Raw genomic sequence first — 17,544 nt, forward strand, 5'->3', positions numbered from 1 at the left:
ATAAACTCTCCCATGCTACCTGATGACATCAAGACCGTTATCGCGACACTTTATCATTTCGTCCACTTTCATTTTCCTTTCTTTATTGTTTTCTACATTTCACTGTCAACTACAGTTAATTTCCCCGATGCTTTCCTTGGCATCATTGTCTGTTGGCTTTATATGGTCACGATAACTAAAGTTGAGCCCCTCGGTTCCCCTTCTCTTGCTTTATAATCCAGATTCAGTGTATCACTAAAATTTTTGACAGGTCCTGGTGAGGTGTGTCATAAAGCCTCAATGTAGGCTCTTTCAGTTCAGGTACAGCCTCTTGGATATTTAATAACTGCGCAAGAATCGACCGTATGGAATGTCGGTGCCTTATAACGGTGTGAAGCACTGAGGTTGGCCTTATTATGCACGTGTGCAGAAGGTACTCTCCAGTGTGAGTATTGTCTGCTACACTGTTCACTTCAGGAGTGCACATGCCTTGTCTTTGTTATCTGTGAGGTCCCATTGTTCATAAACAATACCTCGTATGTCCTGATATAGTCCCTTTATTAATACTTTCTTTCATGTTAAATTCATGGTGTATGTGTGGGTCTAGTAATTTGGCAGAAAAATGTAAAGCGCATCGCAACTGATACAGCTTAGTTGTGCTCATGCTCGGCTTCACATCTGTTTTAGAGTGCAGCTCCCAAGCGCCCGTTCCAGTGGCAAGCAGCGGTGGTGGCGGTGGCATAACCAAGAGAACTAGCACAGTGAAAGATGAAAGCGAACGCAGAGTGCAGTGGGGGATGAAAGAGGCGGGGATGAAAGCGGAGAGGAGGGTGCAGCAGAACCATGAGGCAGAAAGCGGAGAAGGATATGGCAAAAGCATGAAAAGAAAAGTGTGGTGTAGTGATGATGGCTACGAGATGGCATCAGAGTAGCGCACGTCATATGGGAGGTCTGCTGGCGGCAGCTGCAGTGAATTGCTTCCATGCATCACCCACATGCTGGCTCTCTCGATCTGCAGATTAGCAAGACAGACGCACCACACTTCACTCCATTTGCAATGTGCCGTGCGAGATGGATTGTCCGCACCAGCCAATATATAGTGAAATGAAAACATGTATAGATGTGCGCTCAAATTTCGCATTAGGGAGTCGTAATCGTCAGTGAATTTTTTGTACACAGTATCATCATCATCATCATTTATTTATATTGTGGAAATTTATAAGCTATTCTTTGTCATCTGTACATGATCATCATCATGTGGAGTTCATATGGGGTTCTTCTTCATCATCGCTTGTGGGGCTGGCTCTCGAGTATGATCCATGCTGTGGGCGTGGTCGGTTCGCCGCATCTTTTGACGCAGAATAAACGTCGTGACAACTGCTGTGTCACAAGTGGTGGAGTGTGCTCTTTGGTCCTCCGTCCCTGACTCCTCGCTCAACCTCCTGGAGCTTTGATCGGGTCGCCGATTGTGCCAGCTGTCCGCCAGCATGTCGCAGGACGAGCCAACAGGCACTTCTACTTCCGCCATCTCTGCCTTGGCTACCCTAGCCTCTCCGTATTGGGTTGTCAGTGGGTACCAGCGTGATCCCCATCTGTTTGCTGGACTTCGTGGTGAAGACGTCGAGGATTGGCTGGACGACTACGACCGAGTGAGTTCGGCTAACCGTTGGGACGATGCGTCCAAACTACGTCACCGTGCTTTTATTTGACAGGAGTAGCGAAGACTTGGTTTTTCAACCATGAGGTTGATTTCACGAACTGGGGCGCTTTCAAACAGCAGCTCTGCCAAGTCTTCGGCACACCAGCTGTTCGTTCCGCCCTCGCAAAAAAGACACTCAACACCCGCAAGCAACAACTCGGGGAATCTTATACGTCGTACATCGAGGATGTGCTTGCTCTTTGTCGGCGCGTGAACACGGCCGTGACCAAATCTGACAGGGCTCGCCACATCCTCAAAGGCATCGAAGCTATTGCTTTCAATGCTTTAGCCATCAAGAACCCCGCTACCGTCGCTGATATCGTCGCTACTTGCCAGCGCCTTGACGAACTCGAATGAGTACGGTTGCAGCCAGACACCACTGCAAACACTACCGCCGGCGACCCAACGTTACGATAAATGATATGCGCAATAATTCGAGAAGAGCTACAGTGTCTTGGGCTTAGCCGGAGGGCCTATGCCTTCTCATGCCTCGGCTACCAATCTGCGAGACATTATCAAGGAGGAATTGGCGTCCATGGCTGGTGCAGCGTACACGGACCCTCTAACCCCTACGGCCCCGCCAACGTACGCACAAGTAGCCGCAGTTAATCCAGTCATTGTTCCACCGATGCCTCCAACACCAACACCGGCCCGCATGGCTTCCATGACTACCAACACACCTTCCCAAACCAGCTATCCGCAGTGGCGTCCTCCTCGTCCCATCTGCTACTACTGCGGCTATCGTGGCCACATAGCACGCAAGCACCAGCAAGACGAGCTTCGCAGATATGACGTATACGAACGGGATCACTCTTCGCCCGGAGCTACTTTCCAACGTCTAGGGAGCTTCCACGACCAACGCCGTCCTTATGGTCCACCGTGTGGCCGCTCTCCATCGCCTACTGTAGCATCTGAGATGGCTCAGACGTACCGTCCTGTGAGACGCCGCTCGCCGTCTTTATTTATTTGCCCTTAAAGGCCCCTGATGGAGCATTACATAAGGGGGGTAACAAATGGTAACCATGGGTCACAAAGATAAAACACATTAATACAGATTGCAAGAACTAGTAAACACAGTAAACACATGAAAATGAAAGAGCCGATAAAAGGGCTTACTACTGGGGCTGGGGACAAAACTGGTGTAATAATAACTGTTTTAACTTTTTCAGAATTTGTTTTATTGACGATACTATCAGGAAGTACATTCCAATCTGATATGGTAGTCAATTGGCAGAAACGATTTATTCAAAGCGTTAGTTGAACCATGAATTCGTTGAACACTGTGACAATTAAACAGATGTGATGATCTCATGGGCGGCAGAATCAGGCTCTCACATAAATGAGAAAAATGATAATATAGCTTATGAAAAAGGCAGACTTGCTATCTTACAACAGGATGCCAGGGAGGTTAGACCAATCGAAGCTTTGATGTTAGTAACGCTCAACCGAGAATAATATTTGGATGTTATAAAACGAGCAGCTTGATTCTGTGCTGCTTCTAACACCTGGATTAGGTACTCTTGATAGGGGTTCCAGATAGGGGATGCGTATTCAAGTTTGGTACGGATTAAAGTTTCGTATGCGATTAGTCTAACCGTGGGCAAAGCAAACGTGAGTGATCGTCTGATGAAACCTAGTGATTTAGAAATGCTTGCAGAAAAGGACGTGATGTGCTTTGACCAGCTGAGATGTTATTTCTATGCCTAGATATCTATAAGATTCCACTTGTGATAGCACGGTAGTGTTTAGCGTGTATGAGAAGTGTAGGTTAGGTCTTTTACGAGACACGTGCATAAACTTACATTTTTATACATTTAACTGCATGAGCTAGGTCGAACACCAATTTTGGATCCAGGTTAAATCATCCTGCAGCAATGACTGATCGTTCATGGTAGAGATACGTCGGTAGAGAACGCAATCATCCGCAAACAGACGAATGGATGATGAAATTTCAGCAGGAAGGTCATTGATAAAGATTAGGAACAGACCGCACAGATAACCCTGGCAGGGTGTGTGTCCTCCAGAGATGGGCGTCTTTGATTATCAGTCCCTGACAGTCCTGGACTGCTTGGGACTGCCGTGCTACATTCGATTTTGCTCGGACAGCTTCGAAAGCTCTGCCTACCAGTCCAAGAGCTGCCAGTATTGCATTAATTTTTCACGGACGGGAATTCGCAGACTTTCCCTGGACTCTCGGAGCTGTCTGCAGACTTTTGCTTGGACCAGCGCAAGCAAGTAGTGACAATAGATGTCTATTGCCACTACTTGCTATTGAGTTCGCCGCCATGTTCGCCGCCAGATGACGAGTGCTTCTGTGTAATTTCACACTCCAGACGGCAAATACTATACACTCAGCTGTCGTGTCTGTTACATTGGTGCTTTGTGTGCCATCATGTGAGCTTTTCATGAACTGTCAAAATTCTGCAGCTTTAGTCTTCAACGTTTCTTTAAAGGACCCCTTACCAGGCCACATTGCAAATTTTTGCTCTATGCTGGAGGTTGTTATGTGCCTTCTAAGGAATGTTCTACCCCAATAATATTTCAAATTAGTTCATTACTAGTAGAGATATAAATATTATAATAAATATAATATTATATATTATAGTATTATAATATTGTCACAGTCGGTAATGTGGGAACAAAAGGACCATGATGGTGGCCTTGGAGACGATGAAGAAGAGTTTAGCATTATCGCTGCTCTACGCTTGTTGGCTCAGCCATTAAAAGTCATCTGTAAATAGACGCACGCTTCTGTCTTCCCGTAACATCATTGGTGGACGTGCGGGGTGATCACTTGCGCAAGACGGAGCTCCACAGCGGACGTAACCTGGCGGCCATGTCATCCGAAGGAGAGAGTTCAACCACGGCCCTGTCGTCGCCATCGACGGTCATCCTGGCCCAGCCTCGCGACCCTGGCATGTTTTCCAGGATCGACAACGTTGACATCGATGACTGGTTGCAGAATTGTGAACGGGTCAGCGCACACAACAGGTGGGATAACACGCTTATGCTGGCCAATATAATATTCTACCTCGTGTCAGTGTCGCCGGTTGCCACATGTCCGTATTGTTTAGTGTGCTCGAACGTTGCCCTCACCATGTGATCCTCGGACTTGATTTTTTGGCCGCCTATTCGCTCTGATTGACTGTTCCTGCGGTGTTGTACAACTTGACCTACCCCTACCTGTTCCCGTTGACCATCCTGCTCAAGCTCCAACTCGGCTTTGTTCTGTGGATTTTATACGCCTGCCATCTCTTGCAGCAACCTGCATCCCTGTCTTAGCCTGCCCACCTGTACCTGATGGAGACTATGTCCTTACTCCCGCGACTTCAGTCCTGCTTTCTAACAATGTCTCCTTCCCGCACACCATCGTTCCTGTTGCGGACAATCAGACATGTCTTCCCATCCTAAATTTCGGACAGTGCCCACAAGTACTTCCTCTAGGCATGTCTCTTGCCACATTGTCACCGACGCACAAGTGCCACATTTCCGCTCTATCTGTTGCGCCGTCTTGGACCATTGCTCATTCTGCGCCTTCTGCATCAGCCCCGACCGACGACTTTACAAAGATAGTTGCACCGGACCTCTCAAGCCAACAAGCCGCAGAGCTCCGTGGCCTCCTCGAGTCCTACTCCGACATTTTCTACCTGAACGATCGCCCTTTGTGTCACACTACGGTCGTGAAGCATCGTATAAATACCAGCGATGCAGCACCTGTTCGCCGACGCCCATACCGGGTGTCGCCCTCTGAGCGACAAGTTATCCAGAGCGAGGTTGACAGGATGCTTGCCAAAAGGATTATTGAACACTCTTCCAGCCCGTGGGTGTCCCCTGTTGTTCTCGACAAAAAAAAAGATAGCAGCTGGCGATTCTGCGTTGAATCTCATCTAAACACGATCACCAAAAAAGATGTATATCCACTTCCGCGCATTGACGATGCTCTGAATTGTCTCCACGGTGCCACTTATTTTTCATCTATAGACCTTCGCTCTGGATATTGGCAAATTGCCGTGAATGAAATGGACCGTGAAAAGACTACATTCGTCACACCAGACGGCCTATATCAGTTCTGGGTAATGCCTTTTGGTTTGTACAATGCCCCGGCGACCTTTGAACGGATTATGGACATGCTCTTGCGTGGTTTGAAATGGTCCATCTGTTTGTGCTACTTGGATGACGTCATCGTATTCTTTTCAACTTTTGCGACTGATCTTGAAAGACTTTCATCTGTTCGTTCTGTTTTTCACACTGCTGGCTTGCAGCTCAACTCGTCCAAGTGCCACTTCGGTCACCACCAAATAAACATGCTCGGACACCTCGTCGATTCGTCAAGCATTCGCCCCTACCCCGCTAAAGTTCATGCTGTGCAGAATTTCCCTGTACCAACTTGTGCCAATGATGTTCGCAGCTTTATTGGCCTTTGCTCTCACTTCCGCAGGTTTGTGGAAAATTTTGCCCATGTGGCCCATCCTCTGACTGACCTCCTGAAGAAAGATGTTCCTTTCTTTTGGGGCTCTGAACAAGCGTCTGCTTTCTCGCAGCTCATCACGCTGCTCACCACACCTCCTGTTCTCGCCCATTTTGACGCGTCCATTCCGACAGAAATCCGCACTGACGCCAGTGGCTATGGCATTGGCGCAGTTTTAGCTCAATGCCAATGTGGGCACGACCGCGTCATCGCTTATGCCAGCCGCCTCCTCTCTCCCGCAGAGCACAATTACTCGATTACTGAGCGCGAGTGTCTCGCCCTCATTTGGGCGGTGGGCAAGTTCCGACCCTACATGTATGGTCGACCATTTACAGTTACAACCGACCACCACACCCTTTGTTGGCTTTCATCCCTCAAGGATCTTACCGGACGCCTCGGCCGCTAAGCCCTAAGGCTGCAGGAATACACATGCACTGTGGTCTACAAGCAGGGTCGTCTACATCAGGATGCCGACTGCCTGTCTCGTCATCCTCCCGTCGATGTACCGGATGGTTTAGTGCATGTCGCACCGATCTGCGTTCTTTCGTTCTTTGCCTTGCAAGACATTGGCGCTGAACAACGACGCGATGAGTCGTTACGCCCCATTATCGAACGCCTGCTCTCTGATCCGTCTGACCCATCTCTTCACATATTCATACTACAATATGGCATCCTGTATTGCTGCAACATGCACCCCGACGGGCCCGAGCTCCTAACAGTCATTGCGTCTCATCTGCGACAGACTGTACTGCAGCAACTGCACGATGTTCCCACAGCTGGACACCTTGGCGTCATGCGGAGCTATGACCGAATTCGGCGACGGTTTTTCTGGCCCCGTCTCAACCGCTCCGTCCAGCACTATGTTGCCGCGTGTGAGTCGTGTCAACACCGGAAAAGACCAGCTGTGCCTCCTGCCGGACTGCTGCAGCCTTTGCATATACTGGCCGACCCTTTTTTTTACGTTGGCGTTGATCTTCTCGGACCATTCCCTATATCAAATGACAGAAATAGGTGGATTGCCGTCGCTACGGACTATACAACTCGCCATGGCATTACTAGAGCCCTACCGACCAGCTGCGCCAGAGACGTCGCTGATTTCTTGCTTCACAATGTTATCTTGCACCACGGTGCACCTCGTCAACTTCTCACCAATCGCGGCAGATACTTTCTTGCCAAAGTCATAGACGACCTACTTCGATCATGTGCTTCTAAACACAAACTTACTACCACTTACCATCCTCAAACTAACGGTCTTACCGAACGCCTGAACTGCACATTAACTGTCATGTTAGCAATGTATGTTTCCTCTGATCATCGCGACTGGGACATTGCTCTACCATTTGTGACGTTCGCCTACAATTCCTCGTGCCACGACACAGCTGGCTATTCACCCTTCTGTCTCCTCTTCGGCCGTGAGCCAACTTTGCCTTTCGAGACTCTCTTTTCAACTACACACGACTCGCCGACAGAGTACACTCGGAATGTCATAGCCACAGCGACCCAAGCACACCAGATTGCCCGCATTCGCCTTTCTGCTTCACAGACACACCAGAAGTGTCGTTACGACCAGTGCCATCATGACGCGTTCTACGAACCAGGTGCATCTGTGCTAGTTTGGTATCCAACTCGGCGTGTTGGTCTTTCGGAGAAATTCCTCTCGCGATACTATGGCTTTTACCACATCCTCGGCCAGGTGACCCCTGTCACATATGAAGTGTCTCCGCTGGATGCCACGGTGCCTTCACCTCTCTCTGACATCATCCACGTCAGCCGTCTCAAACCTTACCTTTCTCAGACTGATGAGCCGCACCAATAAGGTGCTATTTCCGACGGGGGTGATGTCACAGTCGGTAATGTGGGAAGAAGAGGACGATGATGGTGGCCTTGGAGATGACGAAGAAGAGTTTAGCATTATCGCTGCTCTACGCTTGTTGGCTCAGCCATTAAAAGCCACCTATCTGTAAATAGACGCACGCTTCTTCCTTCCCGTAACAATATGAAGTGGCGCGATCTCATGATTTCAGAAGGCGAGTGTCACTGCCAACATAGACACTCTCTCCACTTGCCCTGTCTAGCCTCCGTAAGCGAAATTCCTTCCCTGCATTCTCCCATACTGGAGCCGAAGGATCACGTGACGAATACATCACGGACCCCTCATTCTTTTTTCTTCTCCCTCTCTCACGTTTTTGCTGAGTGGGGCACTTTTGGTGACAGTCTTACATGCGAGCTGTTGCATTTGTCTCATTTTGGGCAGATTGGTATTGCGTGCTCTGCTCGAGAACACCTATCAGTGCCACAATCACAAGCAATGAGGCAGGCGTGAGAGCCGTGAGAGGTGTGAAAGAGCATGATTGCAGCGCCGGGATACGGTTGAAAGTAACATCGTTTTGTTCTCTGCGAGCGCGACTGCACAATGTGGGAACAAGCAGACAAAACGGAAATACATCTCTCTTGCTGCGGTACGAAGGAAAACAAAAATATGCAGATATTCGATTTGTATGTATTATTATTTATCTAAATTTTAATTTGTCTATTGAAGGAACAGATTAAACAAATGACCTATGTTGCCTTGAATAATTCGTGAAGTCACGTGTCTCTATGAGCGATGTCGCAGCACTACCATATATGTAGGCGCACTAGCACAATGTGTTGACTCTCTGGCTGGGAGTGCGGCGCCTGCGAGAAGGGCAAACATTGTTTGGTTTGAAATTTAAGCTCTTTCCACAGAGCGAATTTTATGCACTGGGCTTGTCAGCTTAAAATGATCAGACCTGGTGAGGGGCCCTTTAAGAGCCAGGCGCAGTGATCAGATGAATAAACATGCTTTTCTTGACGTCTTTTGCTAAATCAGTCATGCTGATTGCTATATATGTGTAGTAAACAGGTGGATTTCACTTTTCAGGTGAGTGAAGCTGGTGTGCAAGGAAGCATATCACATTATGTGGCTGTTCCACGCTGGTAGCTGGGTTGGTACATAATAGAAGATTCGCTGATTACCCTTCTGCTGCCAAACTCGAGTGTTCGCACTTTGACGTGCAGGATTTGTACATGGTGTACACACACTCTGTCCTAGATACCCATTGGGCGTTTCGTGAGGGGTTTCATGAGCTTTGAGAATATCGGCGGGTGCTTTCTGCGTGAACAGCGAAGTGACAAGGTTGCGATTTTGCTTACATTCGTGTGGGAATTCCAGTTAAATTTTGCAGGCAGTGAAATAGCTTAATTACAGTAGTTAAGCGGCAGAAAGTGAGAACACGACCTAATCTACATTTTGCGAGCACCTTCTATGCTCTCAGGCTGCGATTGCACTATGCAAGTGTTATGATTGTGTCATTGACGTGGCGTCTGAGGTTGCACCATCTCAGAGGCCACAATAATGAATCCGCTGAGTAGTGGTGCTATCTACAAGTAGCTATGATCAGATGATGGCAGCACCGTTCATGGCACCGTACATGGTGCTTTCAAATGAAACCTCGGACGGTCCACAACAGCTGAATCACGTGACTGTGACATGCCCTTCTGTCAGGGCTTGTCAGACCAGGAGCTGCGGACAGATTGCAGACAGTCCAGGATTGCATAATCGAAGAAGCCCAGTGTAGCAGACAGTGCTCGCACTGGAGCACACCTTGTGCACTTGCCCATAATATTGCCAATCTCCTTTCTTTTCATCGCTATGAGGGTCTGCCATACCGTGTAGTCGACAGTTACAGGAAATTATAAAATATATCAAGTAGGCTATACTTGTGACATGCAGTAGTGCTCATATTGGAAAACCGCTGAAGTAAACTGAGTGAAATTTTCAACGTTAATAATATAAGAGCATATTATTAAAGCGTTACCTTTTCTTAGCTTGTTGCTCAGTTTTGTGCCGTCCACAGTGGGGGCTGATCCTGGAGAAAGTGCAGTCTACAGTTCTTGAATTATGAAGGAACAGCGCCAACTAAGACGATCATGAGAGGGAGAATGACGCAGGACAAGCGCCAACTTCATCTATCTTTATTCACTGAAAAATCAGCAAATATAAGGAAAATCACAGACATGCGCACAATGTCCATATTGTATCATCTGCCAAACTGTTCTAGATAGGACATTTCACTTTTGAAAAGGGTCACGGTAGTATCACAAACACAGTTTTTTCTCTCTTCTCTATATGGAATGCTTCCAAAACCTCACGTGCCTTTGTTTCCCTGCTTCTGCCAAGAATCTTTATCTCTCGGAACCGTAGTTCACACTTCTTGCAGTACTGGCATTGTTTCTGTGGCGGATGTTCTGCCGCTCGGTCACACGCAGTGCAAGTTGCACAATGTTGCGAAAGATGCACTCCTCCTTCTTTCAGCGACCGCACATGTTCAGCTGCACAGTCATTCACGCATCTACCCGTTTGGCCCACATAGGTTTTCCCGCAGGTCAAAGGTATTTCATATACCACACCGGTGCAGCACTTTACAAACTGCTTTCCATGTTTTTTGGTGCAGCTGCTCCTCGTACCCTCGCTTGCGACACAGGCGCAGAGCTGTGCTTGTTTCCGAGGAGCCAAAAACACGACTGGGACACCGTGTCTGTTTGCCACCTTTTTCATATTGTGGGCTATCCTTCGTACGTACGGAACCACTTCCAGCTTCGCAGCTTGTTTTTCTTGTGCGCACGGTTTCTTGACCATGGCACCTTTGATTTTTTGCAAGATGGCTTCAGCCACTGCTGTGATAACCATGCTTGGGAACCCCGCCGAAACCTACCTATCAACTTCCTTGTCAAAGCTCGCACGCATTGCATGGTGACACAATTTCACGAGAGCAGACTCAAGACAAAGTTTAGCAATGGAACGTTTTACAGTTTTTGAATGTGCCGACGCATAAGGAAGAAGCTCCTTTTGTGCTTGAGGTGCATACTGCGAACATACATGATCTTCACCCAAGGTAATGTTAATGTCTAAAAACTGTAATTGACCCTGCAAGGGTAGTTCATGCATGAATACCAACCCCCGTACCTCCTTATGAAACTGTCTAGGACAGTGTTTACACCATCTGTGTAAGTCAAAACGTTCAGTTTGTTACAAACTATTAAAAAATCGTCAACATACCTGAACACTTTTAGTGCACCCCTTCCTGTTAGAATTGGCTCCAAGGCACTGTCAATACAATTTAAGAAAATGTTAGTAAGCACCGGGGCTACGCAGAATCCAATACAAATCCCTTGTCTTTGTCGATAAAACTTGTTCTCAAAAGAGAGAAACATCACACCAAGGTAAAATTCTAGCATTTTCATAAAATTATCTATTGACACGCCAGAGGAGTTTTGGAACCCTACTGCACCGTTACTTTCTATAGCATCTCTGACAGAACTAAATAAGGCATCGTGGGGCACAGAGTAAAACAAGTCTTCAACATCTACTGAAAACACATAACCAATGGAAGTACTTTCCTCAAGAAACCTAACAACATCTTTTGAACTCTTTGTGCTGTACGGATCTTGAACTTTAAGGGATGTAAGGTGTTTTTAAAGAAACTTGCTTAACACAATCTGCTAAGTTCCATTTTCGCTGACCACTGTTCTGAATGGCACAGACAGTTTATGTGTTTTGGCCGTAAAGAACACGGAAAGGGCATTGCTTTTGCTGTTACCAGTGTCATTGGCCAGCCTGCTCAGATCTAATTCTTTGCACATCGCAGCCGCCTTGCCTTTCACTCGCATCACACTAGCTTTCAGAGGGATGAAGTCCTCCGCAATTGCTTCGCCGGCTCTTTTTTGAAACCCTTCTACGGTGAGCACCATGAACCCATCATCTTTGTCGGCTTGAAGAAGCCAGAGTCTATTCTTCTTAAAATACGACAAGACTTTTCCCATAGAATCTTTGCTAGGCAACGTGGTAGTGCTGATTGTAGATCTTATAAGTGCATCCACGCCATTCAGTAGGTATCTTTCACGGTTTTCTTCAAACGCCTTTCCTGCTATGCGCCTATTAAGCGCCAAGAACTCATGTGCTTCTATCCGTGGCTCGTGGCTGAATTTCGGAATATTCAGGTCTCTACCGAATCCTGCGACAGCTTTCAGATGTGATGTACGAGATTGCTCCTGAAGAGCCATGCCCATCGTCCGTATAGCCAAGAACTGATGTTCATGTCTCCCGTTTAAAGGCATGCACGGAGGACATATTGAATATATTGACACGTGTACTTATCTTTATCGGGCAACCACGTTTCGCCGCCTAACAAATGTAATCGCACAGCGTGGGACGCGCCTGCATGTATCCGAAGTTTCTGGAAAGTTATCGATGCTTCTATCCGCTGTCTGTTGTCGCCGAACCTTATGTTATCTGATTTCATCACCTGACGCGAATGGTGTATAACTTTGTGGAAGCACGCGGGTCCAAACGGTTAGTCTGGAACATTCGACGACTGCTCTATAAAAGCCGACGCGCTTGACCCGCTGATCAGATTTCGGATGATCGCCGACCGTGTTAGCCGCTATCGTTGTGCTATAAGTGTAGCCTGTTCTTGTGGGCATAGGATCACCCAATAAGAGCTAGTTTTGTATTCCACCGTATTGCTGCTTTCTTCATCGTCACTACCACGTGACAATATGCCATGTAACATTGTGTTGAAGTTTGAGCACGGGTCGATAGCGCCTTCTTTGCTGCCAGCTTATGGCCAAAGGACTTTCCAAAGAGGTCTAGAAGCTTCTGCTTGCATACGTCTCAACTCATTGTGTCGTGCGTGGGTCTCGTACCATGCTAGCGCTGTGTGTTGGAGGTAGGATATCACATTTGCTAGCATTAGCATTGGGTCCCACCGGTTATTTTCACTTACACGCTCATACCAGGAAATCCAGACTTTAACATCCGTACCATCGGTGCCATTGAAGGTGCCTGGGTCTCGCAGCTGGGACAACACAATGGAAGTCAGATTCTGCGGCACCGAAGGTGGGCGGTCGATCATTGTGGCACTTTGGCTGTCAATCATCGTGTCAGGGCTCATGCGGGTCCTGCTGCGGAGCTCCATGTTGGTACCCCGCACGTCCACCAAAATGTTGCGAGGCAGAGACAAGCACGAATGTTGTCTATGCAAGGGGAATGCTGAAGCCACCAGCTGACACTAGAATATGGCAGCCGAAACGCCCGAGCAACTTGACCATGACTTCTTCGTCATCGTCTCTTGCTTGCACGTCCTGTTATGCACCGCAACAATATTTTACTTAATAATTTGAAAAAAGGAAGTATTTATTATACTATCTAAATGATAAATATAAATTCACTGATGTTAGAGGAAGGAAACTTGTTTAAATAAGTAGGTTGTGACTTTATATTCTTTGTGATGTAGGCAGCTTCCTTTATTTATGGCATAGTAATGCATATTCAATGGACTTTAGCATTCTTGGACTCCCAACATCTAAGTAGGTTACATTTATTTGAAGCTACTGTGTAACTTAATAGAACATTTTATTTACAGCTGTTTGTCCATCACTTTCCTTTTCGTTGTGTTTGTTCAGTGTAATAGGCTATGAGAAGTTGTTTACTCATTCAGTTCAGTTAGACAACGTTCAAGCATCTACCTGCCGGACGTGTCAGTAGCATGGCATTTGAGATAACCATTAAATTTGAAGTTTCCTTACACCATTATTCAAATTAAGTGTTAGTGTAAGCCAATGTTTAAGCCGCAGGTGATGAGGCAGTTGCCGTGTTAAAGGCTTCATGTGTTTTGAAGGCACCAGTCTGATTCAACATGAATCATCTCTGTGGCTAAAACTTCTTCCATATTAAAGGGGCTCTGAAAAAATTTTCCAACTAATCGTAGAGTGGCCTTGCTATTTGAGGACATTATCTCATGAATCTCGTGCCACAGAAATTTTTTAAATCCTTCAACTATAAGTCGAGTTATCAAACCAATACCTAGTTTTCTATTTTTCATCTACATAGCAGATATATGTATATATATATATATATGTTTCATTCATATAACTCAAAATTTGCAATTGCGTATTACTGAGAATGCTCTCGCTATCATGAAATCGGCCAGTAGCATTGGTGGGTCCAGCCGCTTGTGATCATGCTGCGTGATGACATTGCAGAAGCCAGAGCAAACAATTTTTTGTTGTTTTCGACGCAAAATTGTGAATTCCCTACTGCATGCAATGCAGTAATATTGTGCTCGCATGTTCACAGCAGCCTCTACAAAGTATCAGCAACATTTTCTTACTATGTTCAAGAATTGTTTCAGAGCCCTTTTAATGTTAGAAGTGAAATGATGCAGTGCCAGATTTTAGCAAAAAGGCTTTTTTCTTTTCCTGTATGTTTGCAGTGTTGCTATATTGGACACTTGGCAGCTGAAGATCTTGTGAGCTACTATGTAACAAACTATGTAGCATAATCTTTGCAACGCCATTGTTGGTAGGGACACTGTCTATGCTTTCTTTGTTGTCTTCCATCAACTGTCTGATTCTGGGCACATCCTATATTTTGAGTACGTGCTACTAAGGCTCTATTCTGGATTACAATATTTGAAAATGTTAGATGTTACTTAAGACAAATGAGGCAAACCAATCTTGTCGGAAATTTGTCTGCACGCACTAGTTATCTGCTTTTCATTGTAAAAATGCGTCACATGCAATAAATATTTTTGTTTGCCGGTCACACGATCAGCTAATGATGAGAACTGCATTCTCGAACTGCTCTCAAAATGTACGCATAAGAAATTAGCTTCTTGTCTTTCTTTTTGTTTAACTGTTTATAAATCCTCAAACACATAGATGCTGTGCATGCAAATTGTAAAAGAAAGAAAAATTTAGAAAAGCACCCAGAAAGTTTGAACGAGATAATCAACGTTGCTATCCTAAAAGATGCAAAAAAGTTGTACTTTGTGTAATTGTGTATTTTTGTGCTCATCTTAAATCATGACTGTCACTGGGAATGCACTCTCCTCACAGCTCTGATCTAGCACTAATATTGCCGCAATAATGGCACAACTTCCACCTTTTGTAGCTTTATGGTGCTATTCATGTATTCTTTGAGGCATCTATAACCTGCAACAGTACAGAGGAGTACCTTTTTCTTGCTGGCACTCTGATTTTAGTTACTAGGCACCGAGCAAACACTTTGTGACTGTGCGCCAGGAACAAATGTATTTCGCTGCCACTTGTAATTGATGGCGCCACATGTCTGGTTCAAAACATCAGTGCACGAGACCTATAGCTATGGTAAAGCTGGGGTTGACAAAGTGGCCTAATGACAACTTAATTTGTGTTGATGACGACAACAGTGGCAGTCTCTGTAACAGAATGGACAGACGACAAACAGGGCAAGTCCAGTTTCAAAGCACCTGTTGCAGCAAGATAAAGGCACTTGTCACCTGTGCTGATGCCGGCAAAAAGAAAAAGAAGAAAAGCAGATTTTGCAGGAACAAAGCTGCAGTGCCATCTCACTGTAGTAGTGAAGTACAGAACACTTTGCTTTGGTCTAATAATGAAAGGTGGAAGCACCATTTTGTTACATTGTAATTTTATTGTCAACATGAACACTCAAACGCTTGCAAACTGCTCAGAAACAGTTAGTTTTTGTTTTGTGTATGGGAACTTTAGAACTGTTGTTAATGTAGTCTTTTCTCTATAGTTTCTTTGTCTATTTTTTTACTTTTTTGAACTTATCTATGAATAAAGAGAAGAGTAGCTGGAGCTACCAAGAGGCACTAACATCTCCTTGTGTATAGTTAGAAAAAAATAACATACTATTGTCTGGCATTGCTGCGAATGATATGTGCTTCCGTTTTTTTTTTTTCTGGAAGGAACAGGCAAGTAATACATGCAAATGTGGCATAAAACTGCATTCACTGGGAAATGCCATCCTTGCATGAAATTTGAGCGCGAATGAGTCAGCGGTTTAGCTGTAAGAGCTATGCATATTTAATGCTCCAACTTCAACAGTGTTTTGTACAAAATCAACAAATAAATGACATAAGCTGCTTCACATGTGCTAGGCAAAAGAGAAATAAGTCATGTGAATGTACATCATAAGGAATTCAAACATTCTTCTAAGCCCTGAAAACACTTGGCAGCAATTGTTTTTCTGGCTTCATCAATGTTACCCGAAAAGGCCAGGCGCTGTTTATTTACTTATGTGTATTTTTAGCCCATGATGATGCAATCTGGAGCTGTGCTTGGTCGAAGTCGCCGAAAGATGGGACGAACCACATTTTGACTGGTTCTGTTGACGACACTGTGAAGTGCTGGAAATGGCAAGTTGACCTGTTCACTTCAGTTTAAGTTATATAGGTTCACCTGAATTCGGGCTTTTCACTCTTACTTATCTGTCATTCAGGAAAATCTATTTTTGGTATTAATTTCATCACTCATATGCATTTGTTCATGACCTATGACTATTATTATTATTTTTTTATATGACATATTTAGCTATGCAATGTACAACAAAAGTTGGAGAAATCTGCTTGTAAACAAGATAACCTAAAAGTCTGTTACAAGAGCACAATACAAGAACAGGAAATTAGCACATTTCTGATTGCAAAATTATATTATGAAGATGTAAAGAAGCATTTTACATCTCATTATTGCATAGGAACATAGTGTTAAGAAATCTGAAACCCTTGATCTAAAACATGCACAGTTAGAACGTTTAGTAGCCTAGTATTTGCACTGGTTTGGTGTATATTATTTTTGTGGGCTTGGTGTATATAGAGGTAATTTATCAGAAAACATTTAGACCTAATCAAGTAACTTTTTCTTGTAATAATAGCAGCAGGATATCTGCGCACTTGGTATGTGTTTACAAGCTCTATGGCTAGGCTGGGTATGCAAGTAATAAATAGAGCTTACTGTCAAGTTAACCACAGCTGCGCAACATTAAATTTTTTTTTCAGGGACGATGAGAAACTGGAACTGCTACATGTTTTTGAGGGCCACGCTCTTGGTGTCTTCTCTGTTGACGTATCTCACGATGGCAAAGGTGTGTTTTTCTTAGTCTTTATTCTCGTTTCTACACTTGTATTCTTTTAGGGGACATTAAAGACAAACACTGAATCAGTTGAAATTGATAAAGTATTTCAGAACTCTAGTTTCTTTAAGTTCGCAGTAATAGGTTGAAGAGAAAATGGAGGTTGAAGTTCCATTTTCAAATTTTGCGCCAAAATGCCAGTGCGATGTCACATATTTAAAAGTATTTTTTTTTTTTCACTTTATTGCTGTTTTGGCACAGCAAAAGTTTTGAAATTATGAAGTTCAATTTTTGGCTGTTTTATAATACAATGTAGTGCATCTTTACTGATATAAAATTAAGTAAATCTCGGCAAGTGCTGTCAGAATCCATGATGTCATGGCGGGCTGGTGAGTAACTTCAAGGCGGCGTCATCTATCTGTTTCTGTCTCTTTTCTGGTACATTAACCCTCCTCTTATGGC

General features: G+C 45.1%; 1 protein-coding gene across 1 annotated transcript in view; it reads left to right on the forward strand.

Annotated features, from left to right (window-relative positions):
* The window catches only part of LOC142582331 (uncharacterized), a 57,138-nt gene that overhangs the window by 5,146 nt on the left and 34,448 nt on the right, over positions 1-17,544 (forward strand). Inside the window, exons 3-4 of the mRNA XM_075691916.1 lie at positions 16,264-16,369; positions 17,009-17,094. Coding sequence (XP_075548031.1) covers positions 16,264-16,369; positions 17,009-17,094 — 192 coding nt within the window. The remainder of the gene's footprint in view (positions 1-16,263; positions 16,370-17,008; positions 17,095-17,544) is intronic.

The sequence above is a fragment of the Dermacentor variabilis genome, chromosome 5 (assembly GCF_050947875.1).
Source record: "Dermacentor variabilis isolate Ectoservices chromosome 5, ASM5094787v1, whole genome shotgun sequence".
Taxonomy (NCBI): Eukaryota; Metazoa; Arthropoda; class Arachnida; order Ixodida; family Ixodidae; genus Dermacentor; species Dermacentor variabilis.